This window comes from Artibeus jamaicensis, unplaced genomic scaffold (assembly GCF_021234435.1).
Source record: "Artibeus jamaicensis isolate MK-2021 breed Jamaican fruit bat unplaced genomic scaffold, CSHL_Jam_final contig_851, whole genome shotgun sequence".
Classification (NCBI taxonomy): Eukaryota; Metazoa; Chordata; class Mammalia; order Chiroptera; family Phyllostomidae; genus Artibeus; species Artibeus jamaicensis.
Window position 1 is genome coordinate 15,821,175 of NW_026521986.1, and position 13,393 is coordinate 15,834,567.

A 13,393-nucleotide genomic window follows, 5' to 3' on the forward strand; every position below is an offset into this window, starting at 1 on the left:
CCCAGAACTGCCAGCTTACGTTGCTTAAGTGTTTCCTTCACTTTTAACGCGACCTTCCGTATTCATCCAGCGGGTCACGCAACAAGACTACAACTCCCAGGAGGCTTAGCAGGGGCGACTCGTGGCCCAGGGAAACAATGAGACATGTTCTTTGGGTACCCACGGATAACAAATGGTCGAATGAGGGACGGCATTTCGGGGCCTTTCGGGGAGAACCTGAAGGAGCCTGAAAGAACCCTAGCAGAGGCGGAAGCCAAGGTCTGGCACGGTGGAACGGAAGTTCGGATGGGAGTTAGGAGGAGCCGGAAGTTAAGGCCGGTAGGGGGCGGGGGTTGGAGGGAAAAGCGAGCCAGAAGGTTCTGCGGCCGCTTCTAGTAGTTTCCAGGCGCTGCTGGGTGGCGGGGAGCAGGCGGTGCTGAGGTGGTGTCTGTGGCTGCTCAGACCTGGTGGCGGCGCGACTGTGGCCAGGCAGTACTGAAGTCGTGGCTGTGGTTGCTCGGGACTTGGTGACGGCGCGATAAGAGAGCCGATGGCCAAGTGGGGTGAGGGTGACCCACGCTGGATCGTGGAGGAGCGGGCGGACGCCACCAACGTCAACAACTGGCACTGGTGAGGGCTAGCGGGCCAGGCCACGGGAGCATTGCAGTTGGGTCAGGGTGGCGGGGTCTCTGGAACCTCTGCTGGGACAAAGCTGGGGCCGAGGCAGCCCTGACTGGAGATAGGGGTGGGTTCTTGTTGTTCCGGCTGTCCGTAGCCCCATGCCTCCCCCGGCCGCCGTTTCAGTGTTTAAGGGGTTAGGGGCCAGGTGGAGGGCTGTCCCTAGAAGAGAGGTTTCAAAGAGGTGGAAACATAACTCCCTAGCTTCTGCCACCAACCTGAGCAGAGAGAGATAACCCACACGTGGTCAGAGGAGACAGTGTGACCCAGACGGGGGCCCTGGGTTGTGTCGGGAGGTTTCTGTGCAAGGCTCGGGGACCGGGTGGCTGGAATTCCTGTTTTGCGGTTTGCGGGTGAAATTAAAAGTCGTAGGAACGGCAGCTTCAGCCCGGAAAGCGGAGGTTCGGAACGTGTTCTCCAGGTGCTCGGAGCTCCGCGGAAGACGCCCGGCCTCTCCCCCGGAACTGTTAGGTTGCATGTGTTGTAACTCCGGTGACTGCCCCTGGTTGCCGGGCAAGCGTGCTTTTAGAAGCTAGCTACTCTTTCAATGCCTGCTCTCCTTCACGAAGTCTTCCAGAAGTAGTTTCGGTCTTTTACAACTCCACTGAACTTTGTTCATTATGTTGTTACTTCGTTTTTTACTTTGTTGCAGCTTTTTTCTCTACTGGTTAATAAGTCTTGAGGCAGATAGTGATTTTTCCTTTCTGTATCTTTTTGTTTGTTTTGAAGCCCTAGACTAACATTGTTTTTATGGCCATCTAGAGGGCACATGGCGTGTAGGGGGCACACAGTGTGTGGGGCATTCACAGCACAACCTGAACTTGACAGCTCAGAACACGGTGCTAATTGGGTCAAGCTCATTGGTTTGTTCCTTCCAGGACTTTTTATGGATTGCAGGGCCCAGGCTGTGCTCCCAACTTAAGCAAGACATGCACAGTCCCCCTTGGTCAGGTGGCACCGTGTTAAGGTGTTAGACGCTGTCCTGGCATCGCTGGTTGAGTTTGTGACACTCTGTGGGGAGGTTGTCTTCGTTGACAGTATGTAACTCCTTGTCTTCCTGAAACAGTGACACAGTTGTGGACTCACTGGAGTGGGAGCGAGGGGTTTTTGTTTTCCAGCTGTTTGTCAGGCCTCTTGAGTAGAGCAAGCAGAGCGCTCTTTGGCTGCTGGTCCATAGCCTTGTTCCTATTTTGCAGGACAGAGAGGGATGCTTCAAATTGGTCCACGGAAAAACTGAAAACACTGTTCCTGGCAGTGCAGGTACAAAATGAGGAAGGCAAGTGTGAGGTGACGGAAGTGAACAAACTTGATGGAGAGGCATCCATTAACAATCGCAAAGGCAAGCTTATCTTCTTCTACGAGTGGTCCGTCAAACTAAACTGGACAGGTAAGTCTCTGCTGCACTGTCAGGAAGTAGGTTCACTGCATTCTGCGGACCTGTTCGGGAGCTGGACAGAACAGGCTTTGAGGGCTTATGACCTTTTCAAGGAAGATAGTGCTGTCCTGGTGCCCTGCAGAAAGTGGTGTTATGTGCTGAAATTTCTCTGCCAGCGCCGGACACTAAGTAGGTTTCCTCCGAGTCTCAGGAGTCACTGCCGGCAAATCGGTTGTGCCCCTGCATTTTGGGGGCTTGGTCTGTGTGAGTACACGTTAAGTGACTTCCTCAAACTAGCTTCTCTTGTCACTTGGATGATTTAAAAGTGGGGAGGGGGAGCTTTTTTGTCATCATCTTATCTACTGGCTTCCCTGTGCATCTAACAGGTCAGACCACTATGCTAATGTGGGGCGGGTTTGTCCTCTAGTTTACTGTCTCCTCTGCGATACTAGCAAAGAATCCAGACCGTGCATACGTCCCACTAGAGGGTCTTTCAGTCGGGAGGCTGAGTTTTACAAGGCCCGAGAGCTAATGAAGTGTATGTACGGGGCAAAGCATAAAATAAATTTTTCCTTCAGTGCATGTTTCTTGAATGGTAAAAAAGAAGGGAAAAGTAGTTGTATCAGGGAGGGTTTTGTTTTAACTACTAAAGCACAGTAGTCTAAAAAGAACCTTAGAAATCATCGTGCCCCGTCCTCTTTCCACGGACTGAGAAAAGGGGCCCAGTAAAGTGGGAAAAAGTAAATGTTTTGTTGATTAATTTTGAAGTATGGCCGGTTCTGCCACAGTGTGACATGTGTGCTCCTAAAAATCACTGCGGTACGAGTTCGCTCGATGAAAACCACAAAGCTTACTGAAAAAAGAGGGTTAGGCCCACAGTACAACACCCAAAAGCTTCATCAGTGGCATGGTTTTAAAATTTCAGGAATGTAAAAATTGCTAGCAGTTTTAAACATGTAAAATGGTAAGAAATACGGAAATAATACAGTAAGTGCGAGGCCTCACTTTGAAAGCGACCTGGCGGGTACCTGGGAAAGTGGGCCTCAGGAGCTGGGGCTGGTGCGTCCGTGAAGCAGTGCGAGGGAGTCTTCTGCAGCCAGAGGAACTTGGTAACAGCAGCTGTGGGCGGCATGGCTTGCAGCAGGCACGGTGCACTGAGGTCACCGGCAAAGCAGTGTTCGTTCACCTAGTGTTGCTCATGGGTATAAGCGAATGTGAACATGCATGTTAGATCAAATGCCCCCTAATTGGAACAAGTTTGTATGTTCAAAATAAGCATTCTAGTGGAACTGACCGTATTGGCTGTTGACCCAAAGTCTTCCCTGGTAGAATTCATGCAGCTCTTGGCCCCACACTGTAAAAATACCCTTGGTTCCAAAAAATTGGATAAGAGAAGACATTTTTTTCCTAAGGGGGAAGGTTGGGTGTGCCTGGTGCATCACATTTTCTCAGGATAAAGAGGGCCAGTTCACTTGTCCGAAAGAAGGGTGAGCAGAGTAGTAGTAAGGGCTCCAGAGCAGACAACTTTTTTTTCAGAGAAGATTGCATTGCTCTTGACAGGTACCTCTAAGTCTGGAGTGCAGTTCAAGGGACACGTGGAGATCCCCAATTTGTCTGATGAAAACAGCGTGGATGAAGTAGAGGTTTGTGCTTCCTAAGTCCTCACCTGAGTCTTCCACATCCTCTTATTCCCAGGGGAGATAAGTGAGCTGTCATTCAAAAATAAAGCCCAGGCATTCAGAACCCCAGTCTGCAGATGACTTTCTAGGTCAGTGGTGCTGCTGGGAGCTTCCAGAGCAGCTTGTGCTTGCGTAGTAACTTTGTGTTAGCTAGTGACGTGGGTCCTAACATCAGCCACCTTTGCCTTGGCAGAGAGAACTTGAGAAGGAACACTCCTGGGGACCGTGCAGATACCCCACTTCTCACACATTTTCTTTGGAAACATCAGTTACCTGATTGCTCAGCACCCACATTCCACAGTGTAGGTACTCTCAAGTATTTACTACCTACTTCTGATCTTTCACTCAGATTAGTGTGAGCCTTGCCAAAGATGAGCCTGACACAAATCTCGTGGCCTTAATGAAAGAAGAAGGGGTGAAACTTCTCAGAGAAGCAATGGGAATTTACATCAGCACCCTCAAAACAGGTATCCCTTGAGTAGTTGCATATGCTTCGAGGAGAGAGTTTTCCACCTGCCAGACTCTGATTAAGGGGCTTGATAGTCCTTTCTTTGACACATGGGTAAAGATTTGGGGGGAGGGGCTTGTTTCATCTTGAGGACAGTCTGTTAACTCTCGAGTACGGGAAAGACCTGCAGCTGCATTGTCCGATACGTTGGCTGTGGAGTGATTGAAATGTGGCCAGTCCAAATAGATGTACATTGAGTGTAAACTACAGTGGATTTTGAAGACTTGGTACAAAAAATGTAAAATACCAATTTTTTGATAACAATATTTTGAAGTGATAGTTTGGGTATATTGGATTAAATAAATTATTGAAATTAGTTTTCCCTGTGTAACTTTTTTATGTGGCTGCTGGGAATTTTTAAAATATACTTGAGGCTGACGTTCTATTTCTGTTGGACAGCGCTGATCTAAAGACTTGGCATCCCGAGACTTGCTACTTGGGCACTGGAGTATCTGTAATGTGCATTCTCCAGGGACAGTTAGAGGGTGATTAGGATACTAACCAGCTCAGCCCTCCCCTAGAGTTCCAGTTCCGCCGTCAGCTTTCACCTGGTGGAGTGCACGTGATGACCGTCAGGGAACCAGCGTCGAGGTGGGACCCAGAGTTCCGATCCCATAACTAGTGATTAGCTGCTCTCCAGCCGTGAGGCGGAGTGGAGGTGGGCACCGCACGTTCGTCCTCGGGTGTCTTTCCCCACTTGAGGCTCGTTGGAAATGCAGCTGCGTTCATCGGCTGCCATCCGGGAGAGACTTCACGTGTGTTTAACAAGTTGCAATGCTTCCATTCGCATCAGGTGTAAAATAATCCTGGTGAACATACTACATTCTATAGCCTACAGTCAGGTACCTGTCTGGCATGGACCAAAGATAAAAATGTGAAGTAGATAGACCCTTTCCTGGTCATTACTTCGTTCTGGGTTCAGGTGGCCATGTTTGTTAAGCTGCTCGAAGCCTCGGAACTCAGCTCCTGTAAGAAATAACTTCCAAGAGCTGGGGTTTTTGTCTTTCCAGAGTTCACGCAGGGCATGATCTTGCCTACACTGAATGGAGAGTCAGTAGACCAAAACGCTCGGCCCGCACTGAGAACTGAGGAGCCCAGGGTAAACCGTCTTCCCGTGTGGCGGGGTGGGAGGCCTGCCGGAGCGGTAGCTGAGACACTGCTGCCGCCTCAGTTCTAGCTTTCTCTCTGACCCTGACCACTGTGCCACAGCTCTTTAGTCTGCAACCTGTAGTCAGTCTGCCTGTCTTTCACTTGGTTTTTATTCATTTACAAGTATTGCTAGAGCAAATGGAATCCGTTAGGGACTTGAAAGTCTAACTCTCAGTTGCATTTTACTTGTTTATTTATGTAAAGATTTTACTTTTTTTAGAGAGGGGGGGAAGGGAGGAAGAAAGGGAGAAAAACATCAATGTGTGAGACATCAGTCGGTTGCCTCTTTCGCACCCCCTACTGGGGACCTGGCCTGCAACCCAGACTTGTGCCCTGACTGGGAATAGAACCGGCAACCTTTTGGCTTGCAAGCCAGTGCTTAAGCCACTGAGCTGCACTGGCCAGGGCTCTTGATTGCATTTTACACCAGTTACGTTGAGAACACAGGATGGTCTTCACCCATATTTGTCCTCACCCATATTTGTCCTCAGTATTATTTCCAGCTGGGGTATTGGTGTTTCATACTTTGATATTAGAGATTTCTTCAAGGTACTGGGTTAGATCACTAGCTTCACCTAGCAGGAAATTGATTGATTTCACCCCATTGGCAGGGTGAGCAAATATTTTTTTCTGGAAATGGAACTTGCATAGATCAGAGTCAGCACTCAGTTTTCAGCCCTAATGCCCTTTGTCAGCACGGTGAAGGATATTTTGGAGAAGGGGGCGGGTTTGGGGTTGTTGCATCCAGCTATTTAGTAGAAATTCTGTTGGGGAATCACACTGCGCTCTTCAGAAATGCCTGATGGTCTATTGTAACGTGTCCTTTGGCTGATGGGGTCTTAAAGCAGTCTCAGTCGTCCCTCATTGAAGTGGTTGTTTTCCGTGGAAATTGAACGTTTTCCAGAAAAGCTTCCCTTGTGACTGAAACACCCATACACAGAAATGCCCCCCAACCCTGTAGTAATTAGCCTTGGAGTGGAAAAGTCGGGGAGCGTAGATGGCAGGTTTTTGACCCTGAAGCCGTGTTAATTGAGGTTTCATCATTACTGTGAACTGACTATTTCCACTGTGACTTCACAGGTTAAATCTGCTCCTTCAAAAGCCCAGGCCACACCAGTTGGTGTCAGAATCCCCACTTGTAAGATCACCCTTAGAGACACCTTCCTGACGTCACCAGAGGAGCTCTATCGAGTGCTTACCACCCAGGAGGTGAGTGTGAGCTACCCCTCGGCCTCGTGGCGCCTGCCACTCCCAGTGGCGTGGATTGTGGTACCACGAGGCTTTCCTCATACAAGCAGAGGCAAAGGAAAACCTGTTTCAGTTCAGCCCACGCCTCAACAGGCATTTGCCCTCTTCTTTATCACCTGTACTACCTTGGGGTCATCTAAGTGGGAACCACTGGGAATCACTGTTTTTAGAAAACGGGCTGAAGTAATGTTGGGTAGATTCTGAATCACTCAGAGCAAAGCGAGGTCTGTGGTGGAACAGAACTGAACCTGAGCCTGGTCATTGGACAAGGAGGTGTCTTTGGGATGAGAGCTGAGGCATGCCTCTTCTCCCCGCCTCATTCTTCTTCTTCTTTTCCCCCCTGCAGCTGGTCCAGGCCTTTACCCATGCTCCTGCAGTGTTAGAAGCAGACAAAGGAGGGAAGTTCCAGCTGGTAGATGGCAACGTCACTGGGGAATTCACTGATCTGGTGAGTACCTGCTGGCCCCGGGCCCAGGGTGCACCCTTTGCCTGGTCAGAAGAGTAACGTTTCTCTTTTTCCCAGCTCTGTGGGTGTAACTTAAGCCTTTAATCTCCGGTTAGTACCACTTCGTTTTGTTTTGTTTTCCCAAGAGAATGCTGCCATTTGAATTCTTTGGCTTTCCCAAAATTTTCTCCTTAAAGGAGTGAAAATTGGTTCTTCTTAGGAGAACTAATAGAAGAAAGGTTGTATATATTGGTGGCTTGTGGCCTTCCACTTGCTGCACTGAAACGTCACCTGGACCCAGTGGACCAGACGCAACTTAGGAGTCAGAGGAGGCACTAGGCATAACCGTACTTTCACTGCGGAGGCTGCCCGCTCTGGTCTGCTTTGTCCTTGTAAGTGGTATCCCTGCACAGCTGATAGATTCCGTGGGAAGGGCAGATAGCCTGTCTAGCCAGGCTTGGATACATTGATATATAGGAGGGTTTTTCTTTTTCTTTTTTAAATTTCATTTGTTGATCTTGAGAAAAAAGAGAATCAGGTTGTTGTTCTGCTTACTTATTAATGCATTCATTGATTGCACCTTGTGTGGCCCCGACCGGAGCTCAGACCCACAGCCTTGGTGTGCTGGGACAGCACTCCAACCAGCCGAACTGGCCAGGGCCCATGGCAGCCATTCTCAACCAGTGCGCCACAAGAATTTTTAAAACCTGCATTCCCTGCCGGTTTAGTCAGGCCACTGACCTCTTTTCCCTTGAACTGTCAGATAAAAAAATGACAGCGGCCAACCCAACAATAGCCATCTGGTGTGAACTGAATAAAAATTACGTGTGTGTATGTGTGTCTCACATTGGCAAAAACAGATTGATTGGTGTACTGTAGAATTTTAGTAATTAGTTTACGTGTGTCGTGAGGTGAAAGATGGAAAAGGTTGGGAATTGCTGGACTGGAGTACGGGCTGACCTCTTTGGTTGTCGTAGGTGCCTGAGAAACATATTGTGATGAAGTGGAGGTTTAAATCTTGGCCAGAAGGTAAGCAGGCAAACTTGTTTATTGCCACTGAGCCCAGAAATTTCCCCTTAGTCTCAAACACCTGGCCTGAAACCCCCTCCCCCCCCTTTTCCTCAGGGCACTTTGCCACCATCACCTTGACCTTCATTGACAAGAATGGAGAGACTGAACTGTGCATGGAAGGCCGAGGCATTCCCGCCCCTGAGGAGGAGAGGACACGGCAGGGTTGGCAGCGCTACTACTTCGAGGGCATCAAACAGACCTTCGGCTATGGCGCACGCTTGCTTTAGGGCTGGCAGCGGGAGCTTCAGCTTGCCCGACACTTCAGTCCAGCCCTCTCCTGACTGAGGCTTGACTCACAGGATTGCACCATCCCAACCACTAACTTGGGGCCGGGGCCCTTCCCTCCACATATACCTTGGGTTTGTGCATGTTTTCTGCTGGGTGGGATTAGAGGGCGATTTCTCTTTTACGTGTACATATGCTAAGTAAACGTAATTTAAAAAACGTGCATCATCTGGATCCTGTGTTGATTGAATGGCTGTTACTAAGAATTTCCTTGAAGGTTCTGAATTTTATAGAAAACTGGAGGGTTGGGATAAGGCCTCGACTGCAGTCTGGAGAAGTGGATGTAACTGGGAGTGTGCCTGTCACCACGCATGCTGCAGACTGGCAGAACGCGCTGTTCCCTCACTGAGGGAAGGGGAAGCGGGCTGCTGCGCTGGGTTAACCTGCGCCGGCACCACTGGCAGAGGCGGCATCCCGGGCCTTCACTCTCTCTAGCCTTTTAACCTCTTACAAGAACGGTGACCACCAGGTGCGATTTGAGATGTGGACAGAGATTCCCACCCTGTGGTGGAGAACTGTTCACCTTAACAGTTACTGTGTATCGGACATGACTCTAGTTTCCTTGTGTTGGCTCATTTAACCCCCAAGAGCCCTATGAAGTAACATATGTTGCCATGTATAATGTGTACTTCCTCCCAGTGTTTTGAGAGAAATAAGGATGCACATTACACATGGATATAACAATCTTACAAGAACCTTAGCCTTGGATTTCTTAAAATATCCAACACCCAACTGGTAGTAGCAGAGTTGGGATTTGGAAGAAGGGCCATAACTGCAGAGGCAGTGTTCAAGTCTAAACCACTACATCTGCTTCTTCCCAGCTTGTCTTCCCTGTACTAGGGCAGACTTGAGCTGTCTGCCCCACCCCTGGGTCCGGAGCACCACGGCTGCTGAGCCAGCCACTGCGGCGGTGGACACACTGACGTGAGCACCTCAGCAGCTTGGCGGCCCTGTGTCCCCTGATGTCACATTTCTAGCTGCAGCTTCCAACCAGTGCCATTTCAAGGGACATCCACACAGCAACCAAGGTCGTTGGGGCAGGGGCTGCCACAGTGGGGGTGGCAGGCCCTGGGGCTGGAATTGGGACTGTCTTTGGGAGCCTCACCATTGGTGATGCCAGGAACCCTTCTCTGAAGCAACAGCTCTTCTCCTAGGCCATGCTGGACTTCGCCCTCTGTGAGGCCACCATCAGGTGGTGGTGGCCTTTCTCACCCTCTTCGCCATGCGAAGGAGTGATCAGCTCCTCCACATCTGGTCTGCCCTGCGTGTTCTTTTCCCACACCTCCCCAGGTTGGCTCAGGGTCCGACAGATACTGTAAGGTAACAAACCGACAACTACGTCTACTGCCTTGTCATTGGGTTCATGGTTCATTTCTGCAAAGCTGCTGAATTTTAGTGTATTAGGCATCCCTCCTGGTGTAGGGAATTCCAGGCCTCAGTACTCCCCGAAAGAGGACGAAATGAATGTTTTAAACACCTTGTTGGGTTAAACAAGCTTGCTGAGGTGCTGGGGGTGTGCACTAGTGGGCTCACCTCGCTGTGTTGCAGGGGCAGGGACCACCCCCTTCCCCAGGCAAGCCCTGCCCTGGCATCCTGCACCCAGGGCGAGTCAGCGACCACAGGTCCAGACACTGCCTCCCGCAGCGACCGCTATTTTCCTCCTCCTATTTTGCCTGTTTTATTAGGTGGCAGGCCTGCAGGCGAATCCCACCAAAATGACTTGGCCAAAACGTGCAGTTAAAACAGAAAAGCAGCACTAGCCAGGATAATGTAGATCCTCAACAGCCACTTTTGTCTGGAATTATTCAAACAAAAGCCTGACCGAACTAGTCTGCACCTAATTCAGCATTCTCTCTGTTCCCCTGGGGGTCCCAAAAGACACCTGTTGATAACAAGCCTGGACTGGCCTTGGCCAGTGTGGTTCAGTCGGCTGGAGCGTCATCCCGTCACTGAAAGGTGGTGGGTTCAGTTCCCCGTCAGGGCACATGCCTGGGTTGTGGGTTTGATCCCCGTCTGGGTGTGTATGGAAGGCAAGCAGGCGATGCCTTCTTTTGCATCAGTGTTTCCCATTCTCCCTTCCTCTCTATGAGCAATGAAAAACAAAAACCCTGGACTCTAGCTTAAATTCACAGGCCCCTCCTAACACAGACCCCACTCCTAACAGAGACCAGTGACAAAAAAGGAGCCCTTTCACACCTGGCTGGAGAGTTACCAATTCCAGAAAAGGACACTAACAAGTCCAGAAATAGAGTTTCCTAACACCTTCACACAATCAAACACCAAAGCACCAAGCTGAGAATCTGCCATGTGAAGTAACAGGCCACGCCCCCAGCACCAGCACCCACGGCTGTTCCAGTTTTCACTGCTGCCCTTTGACTGCATTAGCTGCTGCATCTACAAGGCAGAAGGATGCAACTAAAAACTGTGGACTTGGTTGGACTTGGGTGGGAATGGTAAATACGCCACTTCCTAACAAATGGGACGAATTGCCTCAACTGCATTGTGGGTACACCAGGTGCCTTGTGAGCATTCGAACTGATGGACTCGTAAATGCTGGCAACTGGCGGCACTCGGCAAACACACCTGCTACTTCTGTGCTCGTGAGCCCAGGCGTTTTCCCTGGAGGGGGAATTGTTTGAAAAGATGTTTAATAGGCCAAATTGCAAATCCTAGGCCAAGAAGTCACCTCACATAAGAACACCTATTAAATGTAGAAAGTGAACCTCACCTCTAGAGATTCTCACTCAGTAGGTAGGCCCATGAACTTGCTCAACTTTTTAAAAAAATTATTGATTTTCAAGAGGAAATAGAGGGGGAAGAGAGAGAGAGAAACATCAACCAGTTGCCTCTCATACGTACCCCAATTGGGGGTCGAACCCACAACCTAGGCATGTGTCCTGGATGGGAATTGAACCTGTAACCTTGCAGTTACAGGACGAGACCCTCCAGCCAACTAAGCCACGAGGCCAGGGCATGAACTTTCAGTTTAATGAACATCGCAGCTGATTTCACTATCAGGAATCAAGCTTGAGAAGTGCCTCGGCATGTGAAGAAAATCTCGTTGTACTGGGAGGGCCAACACAGCACACCTGGGTCCCTTTTGTGAATGACAGGACGCAGGGGCGGAAGCATCCTGTCCTCCAGGAGACAAGTTTGTGCTGTTGGTTGTTTTAAGGCCTAGGAAGAATCCAATTTGACCAGTCTAACCTACCCTACGACCCTTCGATCGGAGGGGGAGGATTGGGCAAAACCCTCTTGGCGGCTGGAGCAGCTCAATGGGAAACAACTGCCATGGTCATAAGTGATACGTGGCCAGGGCGGCTCCCGGCATTTGGGACACAAAGAAGAGCAAATCACACCGGTGACGTGACTGGCACCGGATCAGAGTGGGGGGAGGCGCTCTCTGATTTCACGGCCCTCCTGGCCGATACCAGCTTCCCACAGGGGCTGGGCGCTCCCCCCCTCCGTTGTCCTCTCACACAGGTGTCCCCTAGGCCCGCAGTGACCTGTGGCATCTCTTTCTCTGCAGAGCCTGAACCATTTTAGAGCTGACCTACTCCCCAGCCCCTTCGAGGCTCCATTCAGCCCCTTGTCCTTCAATTTCTCTCATCCGTGGCCTGACAAGGTAGCAATTGAGCGTGTCACTAGGATTACAGATTAAAAATGGGACGGGCCAGATACTGTTCAGGTAATAAACAGCCATGAGGTACAGATTAAATTTAGACAGCGTGTGTAAGTGTCAAGGTAAGTTATATTAGAAAGGAGGGGAGCCTGGGCCAGGTAGTTAGTTCAGTTGGTTAGAGAGTCATCCCGATATGCCAAGGTTGTGAGTTCAATCCCCAGTCAGGGCACATACAAGAATCAACCCATAAATGCACATATTATAAATGGAACAACAAATCAATGTTTCTCTTCCTTTCTTCCCCTCCCTCTAAAAAAATCAATAAATTCAAAAGAAAAAGGAGGGGAATCTGCAGTTTTCTGTGAAAATAGACTCTAGGACAGGGTATCAAACTCATTTTCACTGGGGCCACATCAGCCTCACAGTTGCCTTCAAAGGGCCGAATGCAACTTTAGGACTGTGTAAATGTAACTGCTCCTTAACTGTTAAGTGAGAGCTCGGAGCTGCCGCCGGGCAGAAACAAGGCGCCGGGCTGGATTCGGACCTCAGGCCTTGTGCTTGCCACCTGTGCTCTAGGAAGTCTCTTACTTTCAAAGTGTCTGCTAGAAAATAATTAAAACATATCTATGCTAATTGTATTGAATCCCACAGCCGAGAGAGAGTACGAGCTTGGCTTCCATCTGGTGACCTAGGTATTTTCAGACTGTGGTCCAGGACCAGACTGAGGAACTTACCTCTGGGTGTGATGCTCAGCAGGAACGTGTGGCTCTCTGGGCTTCTCCAAGTGGCAGCTCGAAACACACCTTGCCTCATTCTTTATTTTTTTTTAAGAATTTATTTTTAGAGAGAGGGGGAGGGACAGAGAAAGAAAGGGAAAGAAACATGCAGCAGTTGTCTCTTATACGCCCCCCACCCAGGGACCGAGCCCACAGCCCAGGCATGTGCCCTGACTGGGAATCGAACCAGTTACTTTGGTTTGCAGGACGATGCGCAACAAACTGAGCCACACGGGTCAAGGCTTGCTCTACTTTCTGTTTCCTTGACGTGTCTCCTTCCTTCCCCAAAGGCCAGGAGTAATCACAAGAGTGTCTGGTAAGGGTACCAGCTAAGGCGGGGCACAGGTTCCCCCCCTGCCACCGTATAGGCACAGTCCTTGGGGCAGCTCTGTGCCAGATCCCCTTGCAGCGAGTTACCTGGGGAAGTGGGGCCACTTCCTCTGGAGTAAATGCAATTTACCTCTTTGACCAAAAACCACAGAGTGAAGGTGCCTCCCAGGCAGCCCTTTACAAGTGTGGGTGTGGCCTAATCTCTGCCCCCAGGGAGCTCCCTCTGCCCCGCTGGCTGAGTGGTCAAC

General features: G+C 50.0%; 1 protein-coding gene across 1 annotated transcript; it reads left to right on the forward strand.

Moving 5' to 3' along the window:
* Window positions 1–332: 332 nt before the first annotated feature.
* AHSA1 (activator of HSP90 ATPase activity 1) lies at window positions 333–8,580 on the forward strand. Its single transcript, XM_037145264.2, has 9 exons — window positions 333–609; window positions 1,854–2,044; window positions 3,593–3,675; window positions 4,061–4,178; window positions 5,230–5,318; window positions 6,449–6,577; window positions 6,963–7,064; window positions 8,039–8,090; window positions 8,187–8,580. Exons 1-9 carry the CDS (start codon window positions 530–532, stop codon window positions 8,357–8,359), a joined length of 1,017 nt encoding a protein of 338 aa, XP_037001159.2. The 5' UTR covers window positions 333–529; the 3' UTR covers window positions 8,360–8,580.
* Window positions 8,581–13,393: the final 4,813 nt, after the last annotated feature.

What these genes read in the sequence shown, in the direction of transcription:
- AHSA1 (XM_037145264.2), top strand. Translation starts at nt 530, where the DNA reads ATGGCCAAGTGGGGTGAGGGTGACCCACGCTGGATCGTGGAGGAGCGG. An exon ending in ACAGCGTGGATGAAGTAGAG is followed by an intron (nt 3,676 to 4,060) that starts GTTTGTGCTTCC and finishes TCTTTCACTCAG; the next exon opens with ATTAGTGTGAGCCTTGCCAA. An exon ending in GTTTAAATCTTGGCCAGAAG is followed by an intron (nt 8,091 to 8,186) that starts GTAAGCAGGCAA and finishes CCTTTTCCTCAG; the next exon opens with GGCACTTTGCCACCATCACC.